We start from the raw sequence: 11,303 nt of genomic DNA on the forward strand, positions 1-11,303 counted from the left end.
TCTGTGCTCCGGTTCCCTGAATTACGCCTGAATATCTTCCATGCTGTATAATCCTAGGTTTAGCGCTTCCTTGATTTTTATAGGTACATATACTTAATGTACGTACTGTAATTTTAAAAGCTCATTACTAAACACAATTATTGTTTTGTGGCCAACAATGCAGTCATTGTTGAAATCCTTAGTGCTAATGAGAACTCTCTGAAAGGTGGCTGCTCTGAATGCTTTTAATCCAAGGAATCAGTGCTGCCCTCCCCTTGAATCAAACCAAATTATATTCCATTCCCCAGGTGCTGTGTGATTACCACTTATTTAGAGATTTTCCATGATTCTGGTAAATTGAACTAGAAAGTAATACTGTCTACTTAGTGAGAAACAAATGAGTCTGGGGCTGCTAGGGTAATACAACAGCCACTAGGAGGAACCCATATGGGTCTAGTTCTTTGTAAATATATAAGCATACCCAGCTTACGTTCCTCTATCCTTCAAGATCTTTCTTCAAGGAATTTGTCGTTTTCTAGATCTGTATTTACTCTACTGTTGCCATTGTTAATGAACTGACTTAATTTAAATATGATTCTTAGTTATGATTATTATTATATTTCCAATCATTACTGGTAATTTAGCAGCGCTGTATAGTCCTTGTGGCTTAGCGCTTCTTTTTGATTATAATAATAATAATACTGGTAATTTATACCCAAAGTAAGTTTACCTTTTAATGTGAATAATGTACTGTAACAGTAATCCCAATTTTAACACTTATATTCAGTAAAAATGGTAAACCACTATGGTAAACTCTGAACCACATACTATATGGAAAATTAATTTTTTTTTTTTTTGAAAATACCTATAGATACTCTTTAAATATTGAAAACATTTCAATTTGAAGGTTTTAACCTGCACCTACAGGATGGTCAACATCAATATCACTAATTTTTAATGGCTTGCAATTTAGATATTCATTGGTGATAAATGATGTTACAGTGTATTATCTTGTACAGTCAGGAAGGCCAGTCTCTGGTACCACTGTAAACTTCAATTGATACTTCTAGCAGATACTCTCCATTAACTGTCGTGCTTCTGTTAACTCTGTAGATGAAGAAAAAAAAGTTTAGGCACATGGCAAGTTTTATAAATGTTTAAAAGTGCATACACATACAAGCATAATAGCCTTTACATGATATTGGCTTTCTTTGTACTTTGCAAACCAAAATTGTAGTTACACAAGTAAACCAAAATTGTAGTTACACAAGTAAACCAAAATTGTAGTTACACATTGTAACCTTTACAGAGAAATAAACCTTTACATGTTCCATATAAATAAGGTTTAACAAAGAGTGACCAGTGTTTAGAGCATTTCTTTCAGGATCAAAAAAGACCCAAGTTCAATTCCCAGGCTGGGCAGGACATGTGGCCAGATCTTCTTACATCTGTTGCCCTTGTTCACCTAAAAGTAAATAGGTACCTAGGTGTAAGGTGACTGTTGTGGGTGGCAGGAAAGTGTACCTTAGAAGAGCTGGACTTTGAAATGAGCTGAGGTAGAGTAACTGTTCTGTCTTTAAATTTAATGGTGTAAAAAATGTATGACTTTATTAGAGATAAGATAGTGCTGTTGTCATCACTAAGCTCTTCAGTCTGCTAACAAAATATATAATACCATATTTAAAAAAAAATGGCAATCTATAAAATTACCACTAAAAATTAACATTTCATTAGTTACATATCCTTTCCCAGAATGAACTACTGTACAAGCAAGTGGTACAGTGAGTTATTGAATATTAGTAGACACTTATGTCTGGAGTATACCTGGAGAGGGTTTCAGGGGCCAACACCCCCGTGGCCCAGTCTGTGACCAGGCTTCATGGTGAATCAGAGCCTGGTCAACCAGGCTGTTACTGCTGGCCGCACGTAAATTGACGTATGAACCACAAACCGGCTGATCAGGTACTGACCAGTCCTTGAAATTATTATTATTATTATAATCAAAAAGAAGCGCTAAGCCACAAGGACTATACAGCGCTGCAGGGCAGGAAGGAAGTGAGGGCATCAGGTGGCAAAAGGGAGATGGATGAGCAACAGGTTACGGATAACAGCGGGGCAGTGGATGGTGAAAGGGTAAAGGGCAGCAAGAGACTGAACCAGAAAGGGCTGAGGGGAGTGCGAAAAGTATCATCAGAGTTTGTGGAGTAAATCGGTCGTTGTCAAGAAGTCAATGAGAGAGTCAGGATTAAAGGAGGGTCCATCAGCAAGAAGGGAAGGTAAAGAGAGAGTAGTAGAACGAAGACGACGTTGGAGGTAAATTCTGCGTGCTCGTTGATAGAGAGGGCAGTCTAACAGAATGTGGCTAATTGATACTGGAACTTGACACTGCTCACAGAGAGGAACAGGGTGCCTCTCCATGAGATACCCATGAGTAAGACGAGTGTGGCCAATGCGAAGGCGGGAGAGAGTGGTCTCCCAACTTCGGCACTGATGACAAGAAGACGGCCAGTAACCTATGCTCGGTTTAACAGAATGAAGTTTGTTACCGAGCAGAGTTGACCACCGTTGTTGCCAACGGGTGCGAAGGTGGGTAGCTATTGCAGCAAAATAGTCCAGAAATGGAACACCTCGATAGGAAATTGGTAGGTCATATACTGCTGACCGCGCAGCAGTGTCTGCCTGTTCATTGCCCTGTACGTCGACATGACCAGGGACCCAACAAAAAACAATATCTTTATGTTTGGTAGAGATACGGCGTAGCCAAAGTTGGATACGGAGAACTAGGGGATGAGATGTATCAAATTTTCGTATAGCCTGTAGAGCACTAAGGGAGTCTGAGACTACTACAAATGATGACACAGGCATAGATGCAATACGAATAAGTGCTGCAAGAATGGCATACAGTTCAGCAGTAAAAATGCTAGCTGAAGATAGTAAATGCCCTCGTACGACGCTGTCCGGAAACACTGCTGCGAATCCGACGCCGTCTGAAGACTTAGAGCCATCTGTGTACACAGCGGTGGCATGAGAATGGGAGTGGAAGTGATCAAGAAAAAGAGAGCGGGAAGCCACCGTAGGCAGTTGAGCTTTCGAGCAAGGGAGTGAGAAAGAACAGACCCGAACAGCTGGAACTTCCCAGGGGGGCAGGGAAAAGTGAGATGCTACATGAACATATAAAGGTGGTAACTGAAGGGAAGACAAGAGTGAATGTAGGCGAAGAGAAAAGGGACGGAGCAAACAGGGGCGGCGAACGAATAAAGAATGTCTACTAATATCGGTGACCATTCTATAAATGGAAGGATTGTGTAGATCGTGAGAGCGTACATAGTAACGAAGGCAATGGGCATCACGGCGATCAGACAAGGATGGAACATTTGCTTCTGTATAGAGGCTCTCAACAGGGGAAGAGCGAAAAGCACCAAGGCACAAACGTAAGCCTTGGTGATGGATAGAGTTAAGGCTAGAGAGAGTAGCAGGAGAGGCCGCGGAATAAATCTGGTCACCATAATCGAGTTTCGATAAAACGAGGGCTGAATGTAGGCGAAGCAGAGTTCGACGATCAGCTCCCCAGGAAAGATGAGCAAGGGTTTTAAGAAGGTTTAGCCGGCTGTGACAAGTTGCCTTCAGAGAGGTAATGTGAGGTTTCCAGGTTAACCGACGGTCAAAGAGAAGGCCTAGAAACCTGACTGTATCACGTTCGGGGATACGGGAGCCATAGAGATACAAAGGATGATCGGAGATAACAGAGCGTCTAGTGAAAGTAATTTGGTGAGTTTTGGTACTTGAAAATTTAAACCCATGTGTGGTGGCCCAAGTGGAAACACGGTCGACCGCATGCTGGAGAGAAACTGCAATAAGGTGACAGTCAGCGCCTGCACAAGCAATAGCGAAGTCATCAACATAGAGTGATGACCAAATATTGGGTGGAAGAACAGAGGCCAAATCATTTATAGCAAGGAGAAAAAGTGTTGTGCTTAGAACACATCCCTGAGGGACACCTTCAGCTTGGACGAAGTCCGGGGAAAGAACATTATTGACTCGAACACGGAAATGTCTGTCAGTTAAAAAGTTCTTAAGGAAGGATGGTAGATTGCCTAGGAGGCCTAAGGAATGGGCCTGGGCCAAAATATTATACCTCCAAGTTGTGTCATATGCCTTCTCAAGGTCAAAAAATATGGCAATAACTGAGTGATTATTCGCAAAGGCATTACGAACATACGTATCCAAGCGTAGTAAGGGGTCTATGGTAGAACGACCCTTACGAAAGCCATATTGACTAGCGGAGAGACTGTTGTGAGTCTCTAAATACCACATTAAACGTCGATTTACGAGGCGTTCCATCACTTTGCAAACTGCACTTGTAAGAGCGATGGGGCGATAGTGGGAGGCATCATGTCCTGTAGTACCCGGTTTGCGGAAAGGGAGAACAATGGCAGATTTCCACAGCTGGGGAAGAACTCCTTGTGCCCAAATAAGATTGAAGAGGTGTAAGAGGACTACAAGGGCTGACCGATGTAAATGTTGTAACATACGAATATGAATGTCATCAGGCCCAGCTGCCGATGATCGGCAAGCTGAGAGCGTTGCCTCCAGTTCTTGAAGTGTAAAAGGCACATTATACTGTTCTTCTCCGAGAGAAGAAAAGTCCAAGGGTACTAACTCTCTGGCAGACTTTGAGGAAAGAAACGAGGGGCATAGATGGAGCCCTCGGGAAATACGGACCAGATGTGTGCCAAGTTCAATGGCAACGTCGAGAGGGTTTGCTATATCAACACCAGTGACCCGTAGAACAGGAGCCGGGTCAGGAGAGTATTTACCACTCAATTTCCTCACTTTTTTCCAGACTGCACTCATAGAAGAAGCAGAGGTGATGGTGGAAACATAGTCTCGCCAACAAGTGCGTTTAGCTTCACGGATGACACGGCGAGCGATCGCACGCTTCTGCTTAAAATCAACAAGTCTCTCAGCGGTTCTATTGTACCGGTACCTGCCCCATGCAGCACGTTTCAAACGTACTGCACGAGCACAAGCAGGAGACCACCAAGGCACACACTTCTGAGAATGCCTGCCTGAGGTTTGGGGTATAGAATGAGAAGCTGCGGTATAAACTGATGTCGAGAAGATGTGTAGGAGCTCATCAATGGAGGATGAAGAAGGAACCTCACTAAAAGCAGTGAGGTGTGAGTAAAGATCCCAATTTGCCCGATCAAATTGCCAGCGAGGGCTACGGGAAGGTGGTGAATAGGAAGGAGAAGTAAGAATGATCGGAAAATGATCGCTGTCATGTAAGTCTGGTAGAACAGACCAGGTGAAGTCTAGTGCAGTGGAGGAAGAGCAGACTGATAGATCGATGCAAGAGAGAGTATGAGTACGAGGATCAAAATGGGTGGGAGTACCCGTATTTAAAACATGGAGGGGGTGAGAGGCAAGAAAAGCCTCCAACTGAATGCCACGTGAGTCACAATGAGACCCCCCCCAGAGGAAATGGTGGGCATTAAAATCACCAAGTAACAGAAGTGGTGGTGGTAAGGATGAAACAAGAAAGGCAAAGTCTGGGATAGAAAATGCTCGAGAAGGAGAGAGATATAAAGAACATATTGTAAACCACTTATTCAAGTGGATACGGGCTGCAGTGTAATGCAGCGAGGTATGGACAAATAGTTGACAGTACGGAATATCATTGCGTAGAAGAAGGGCACTTTCATTAAAGGTCCCATCTGAGAAAGGATCCGAAGAATACAATAAATTATAGCCTGAGATAGGTTGGAAAACAGCCGAGTGTAATTTTGGTTCTTGTAAGCAAGCACCAACAGGGGAAAACCTGGAAAGCAACATCTGAAGCTCACCCCGATTACCCCTGAGGCTGCGGATATTCCACTGTAAATAGGCCATGATTGGCGATGAAGAAAATATCAGGAATCTGTAGGTAAAGGCACCTACGGACTAGAGGGGTTAGAAAAGTCAATGTGTGGTGGCATTGGAAGATGTTCAAGTAGCGAAGTAACGGAGCGTTGCGAAGAATGGGGTTGTGAAGATGGAGGAGAGGGAAGAGAAGGAACAGGAAGTGAATCAGTGTCCATTGAAGGTTTAGTCTCTGCAATATATTCTGAAATGGCTTCAAGTGTTTCTGAATTCAAAGATGTATGGGAAACCATATTGGAGATAGGAGGAGGAGGGTGAGTAAAGATTGGGACAGTAATGGACTGTACCAAAGTAGAGGGGGAGGGAAAAGTGTAAGGGACTGGAGATGAAGTGTGGGGGGGGACAGAAGAGGTAGAAACCTGGGAGGTGACAGAAGAGGGAGAAACTTGGGAGGGGACTGGGGTGGAAGGCATAGTACGAGGAGGAGGGTGAATCTCCACACTTGTAATAGAGCCAGAGAGAGGGGAAGAACTAGGTACAGAGACTGGAAAGGTAATGTGTGGAGGTGGAAGAAGGGAAGGAAGGGGCAAAGAAGATTTGAGCAATGTGGATTTTTTGGACTTCTGAGTAGAGGGGCGATTGGTATTAGGTGTCGTACGAGGTCTTGTCGATACTGGGGCTTGTGAGGAAGGACGCGAAGATGTGAGAACAGACTGAGTTGTAGTCGGGACGTCAGAGCCAAGGACAGCAAAAGGATTAGATGCCGTAGTGGCTATGGGAGGGGTAACAACAGAGGAGGCTGCAGAAGATGGGACCCCAGAAGTGGGGGGACGTTTGGAAACACGAGAATAAGAAACACGGGGTAGTCTCCCTTGGAGGCGGAGATGAGTAACTGCCATAGCATAAGGGAGACCTTCTGCCTCTTTGAGGCAACGGATTTCACGTTCATTTAAGTAGACCTGGCAACGGCGGGAGTACGAAGGGTGAGCTTCATTACAATTAAGGCAAGATGGAGGTTGACTGCAAGATGTATTAGAATGGTTGTCGGCACCACAGACTGGGCATTCGGCCATAGATCTGCAATATTTCGCTGGGTGACCAAAACGCCAGCAATTTCTACATTGTTGCGGTGTAGGTATCACCTTTCGAACTTGTAACCGATGTCCCGCGACATATACAGAGGACGGGAGTTCTCGGCTGTCAAAAGTTAAACGAGCCACATTGCAAGGGTAACGTCTCCGCCCCCGGGCAGGAAGGACATAAGTGTCTACTTTGAGGATTGGGAGATCCTGGAGTTCCAGCTGTTCAAAAATATCATTGCCACATGACTGGAAATTCTGTTGGACTATGGTATGGGGCAGAATGACAGTACCACTACAAGAATTGAGAGAAAGATGTTTTTCAATAGTGATAGGAGTAGTATCGATATTCGAAAGGAGAGAAAGATCATGAGCTTGGGTAGCATTCTGGACAGTGACGATGCGTGTACCGCTCTTGAGAGCGTGAAATGAAATATCTCTGCCAACATGACGCAGGAGCGCTTTGGCAATACTATGGTCAGAAAGGTAGGCAGAAGAAGAAGTTGGTCTTAAAGTAAAGAATTTAGTCCATTGTGCGGTCCGAAACTGAGCGTGGAGAGGGAGTGCTTGACGTGTCGGTCGTTTCCGAGTAGAATGGGAAGGTAACGACGGAGCATCATCAGGAGATTGACGTTGGCGTTTAGGAGTAGGACCGGAGTTGGTCCGGCAGGAAATGGGTGGGCGATTCGAAAATTGCCGTACCGTAGAGGGAGAAGCCGGAAGCATAGTCAAAGGAGAGCGGAGTTCAGACAAATCGAAGGAGTCAGTCGAAGCCCCGGTACCTGAAGCGGGTGAGGAAACAGCACCAGCAAGAGGTACAGGGGCATCAGGAGTGTCCGAAGAGTGGTCTAAACACAAGGCAGGGTCAGAATGGGGTGCGGTATCAAGAAGGGGCCCGGGGGTAGTGGTTTCATGGACTAGGGCTGCCATGGTTAGGTTACTCCTTTGCTTTTTGTTTTTAAGAAAAAAAAAGAAAGAAGAAAAGAAAATAAAAATAAAAAAAAGAATAAAAAAAGGGGGGAGCGGGGAGGAATAGTTCCCAGGAGGAATGAAAGGGCCGGAAATCCCCCTCCGCGCCCAAGAGGACTCGACACCGCTAGTAGCGCAGATGCAGCATGGAACCCGTGCCATACCCTACCCTTCATGCCAGTAAACCAGCAATCTGGGATAGCAACCTCACATCTGCCGAGCTACCTCGGTGGACAAAAGAGAGGGCGGCCGGATATCCGCCACAAAGCATACCTCCTTCAGCCACCACCCCCGGAATCCGAAAGGTGGCTTCCAGAGATACACCCGTCGCCCAAAAGACACCCAAAGCCACTCCGGGATACCGGAGAGGGATCGGGACATCCCTAGGCAATCCAGATTCCACGGCAAACTACGCCACCGCCAAGAAACCTCAACGGAATGGGATGGACCCCGGTGTCCTTTCCCCTACCTAGGAACTAGCGCGCCTGTGGGAGAAATCACGAAGGCTAAAAAGAGGAAGGGCAAAAGGGAGGGGTGAGGAGGAGGAGGAGGAATGGAAAAAGGGGAGGATGGGGAGGATGGGATAGGGGAGGGGAGAATGGGGGGTAATTAGGTTCGGTCTGAGGAAGAAGACCGACAGGGCTAATTCCTCAGACCAAGAGCCTCTTCACCACGCCAAGGAGCCCCCCTTGAAGAGGCCAGTCCTTGAAAGGAAGTGTATTTATGCTAAGGGGCTCGTGATCCAAGGGATTGGAGCTACACCCTCCTCCAAACCATCCCTGGATCAAACTCAGTTGCTTTCCATTCCAAAGAAATTGTTTGTCTTGTAGGATTAGCACTTCCCAATAAAAATATCTCAAATATTGAACCACTTACCATGCTGCACATCACATTACAAATATTGAACCACTTACCATGCTGCACATCACATTACAAATATTGAACCACTTACCATGCTGCACATCACATTACAAATATTGAACCACTTACCATGCTGCACATCACATTACAAATATTGAACCACTTACCATGCTGCACATCACATTACAGATTATAAAATTCTCTATCATAAAAAACTGAACTTTCAAAAATAAGTTCTTTGTTATAAAGCCCCTCATGAGTGGGAACTGGGTAGTTATAAAGCCCCTCATGAGTGGGAACTGGGTAGTTATAAAGCCCCTCATGAGTGGGAACTGGGTAGTTATAAAGCCCCTCATGAGTGGGAACTGGGTAGTTATAAAGCCCCTCATGAGTGGGAACTAGGTAGTTATAAAGCCCCTCATGAGTGGGAACTAGGTAGTTATAAAGCCCCTCATGAGTGGGAACTAGGTAGTTATAAAGCCCCTCATGAGTGGGAACTAGGTAGTTATAAAGCCCTTCATGAGTGGGAACTAGGTAGTTATAAAGCCCCTCATGAGTGGGAACTAGGTAGTTATAAAGCCCCTCATGAGTGGGAACTAGGTAGTTATAAAGCCCCTCATGAGTGGGAACTGGGGAGTTATAAAGCCCCTCATGAGTGGGAACTAGGTAGTTATAAAGCCCCTCATGAGTGGGAACTGGGTAGTTATAAAGCCCCTCATGAGTGGGAACTGGGTAGTTATAAAGCCCCTCATGAGTGGGAACTAGGTAGTTATAAAGTCCCTCATGAGTGGGAACTAGGTAGTTATAAAGCCCCTCATGAGTGGGAACTAGGTAGTTATAAAGCCCCTCATGAGTGGGAACTGGGTAGTTATAAAGCCCCTCATGAGTGGGAACTGGGTAGTTATAAAGCCCCTCATGAGTGGGAACTGGGTAGTTATAAAGCCCCTCATGAGTGGGAACTGGGTAGTTATAAAGCCCCTCATGAGTGGGAACTGGGTAGTTATAAAGCCCCTCATGAGTGGGAACTGGGTAGTTATAAAGCCCCTCATGAGTGGGAACTAGGTAGTTATAAAGCCCCTCATGAGTGGGAACTAGGTAGTTATAAAGCCCCTCATGAGTGGGAACTGGGTAGTTATAAAGCCCCTCATAAGTGGGAACTGAGTAGTTATAAAGCCCCTGATGAGTGGGAACTGGGTAGTTATAAAGCCCCTGATGAGTGGGAACTGGGTAGTTATAAAGCCCCTGATGAGTGGGAACTGGGTAGTTATAAAGCCCCTGATGAGTGGGAACTGGGTAGTTATAAAGCCCCTGATGAGTGGGAACTGGGTAGTTATAAAGCCCCTGATGAGTGGGAACTGGGTAGTTATAAAGCCCCTCACGAGTGGGAACTGGGTAGTTATAAAGCCCCTCATGAGTGGGAACTAGGTAGTTATAAAGCCCCTCATGAGTAGGAACTAGGTAGTTATAAAGCCCCTCATGAGTGGGAACTAGGTAGTTATAAAGCCCCTCATGAGTGGGAACTAGGTAGTTATAAAGCCCCTCATGAGTGGGAACTGGGTAGTTATAAAGCCCCTCATGAGTGGGAACTAGGTAGTTATAAAGCCCCTCATGAGTAGGAACTAGGTAGTTATAAAGCCCCTCATGAGTGGGAACTGGGTAGTTATAAAGCCCCTCATGAGTGGGAACTAGGTAGTTATAAAGCCCCTCATGAGTGGGAACTGGGTAGTTATAAAGCCCTTCATGAGTAGGAACTAGGTAGTTATAAAGCCCCTCATGAGTGGGAACTAGGTAGTTATAAAGCCCCTCATGAGTGGGAACTGGGTAGTTATAAAGCCCCTCATGAGTGGGAACTAGGTAGTTATAAAGCCCCTCATGAGTGGGAACTGGGTAGTTATAAAGCCCCTCATGAGTGGGAACTAGGTAGTTATAAAGCCCCTCATGAGTGGGAACTAGGTAGTTATAAAGCCCCTCATGAGTGGGAACTAGGTAGTTATAAAGCCCCTCATGAGTGGGAACTAGGTAGTTATAAAGCCCCTCATGAGTGGGAACTAGGTAGTTATAAAGCCCCTCATGAGTGGGAACTGGGTAGTTATAAAGCCCCTCATGAGTGGGAACTGGGTAGTTATAAAGCCCCTCATGAGTGGGAACTGGGTAGTTATAAAGCCGCTCATGAGTGGGAACTGGGTAGTTATAAAGCCCCTCATGAGTGGGAACTAGGTAGTTATAAAGCCCCTCATGAGTGGGAACTAGGTAGTTATAAAGCCCCTCATGAGTGGGAACTAGGTAGTTATAAAGCCGCTCACGAGTGGGAACTAGGTAGTTATAAAGCCCCTCATGAGTGGGAACTAGGTAGTTATAAAGCCCCTCATGAGTGGGAACTAGGTAGTTATAAAGCCCCTCATGAGTGGGAACTAGGTAGTTATAAAGCCCCTCATGAGTGGGAACTGGGTAGTTATAAAGCCCCTCATGAGTGGGAACTGGGTAGTTATAAAGCCCCTCATGAATGGGAACTGGGTAGTTATAAAGCCCCTCATGAGTGGGAACTAGGTAGTT

The 11,303-nt window shown here is 45.4% G+C and overlaps 1 protein-coding gene across 4 annotated transcripts in view; it reads right to left on the reverse strand.

Moving 5' to 3' along the window:
* Window positions 1-700: 700 nt before the first annotated feature.
* The window catches only part of LOC128704007 (COMM domain-containing protein 4), a 175,147-nt gene continuing 164,544 nt past the window's right edge, over window positions 701-11,303 (reverse strand). For all 4 annotated transcript variants that reach the window (XM_070099219.1, XM_070099217.1, XM_070099220.1 and 1 more), the window contains one exon: window positions 701-1,086. In XM_070099219.1, the coding sequence (XP_069955320.1) occupies window positions 1,046-1,086 (41 nt within the window). In that variant the 3' untranslated portion in view covers window positions 701-1,045. The remainder of the gene's footprint in view (window positions 1,087-11,303) is intronic.

This window comes from Cherax quadricarinatus, chromosome 66 (genome assembly GCF_038502225.1).
Source record: "Cherax quadricarinatus isolate ZL_2023a chromosome 66, ASM3850222v1, whole genome shotgun sequence".
In the NCBI taxonomy this organism is placed as follows: domain Eukaryota; kingdom Metazoa; phylum Arthropoda; class Malacostraca; order Decapoda; family Parastacidae; genus Cherax; species Cherax quadricarinatus.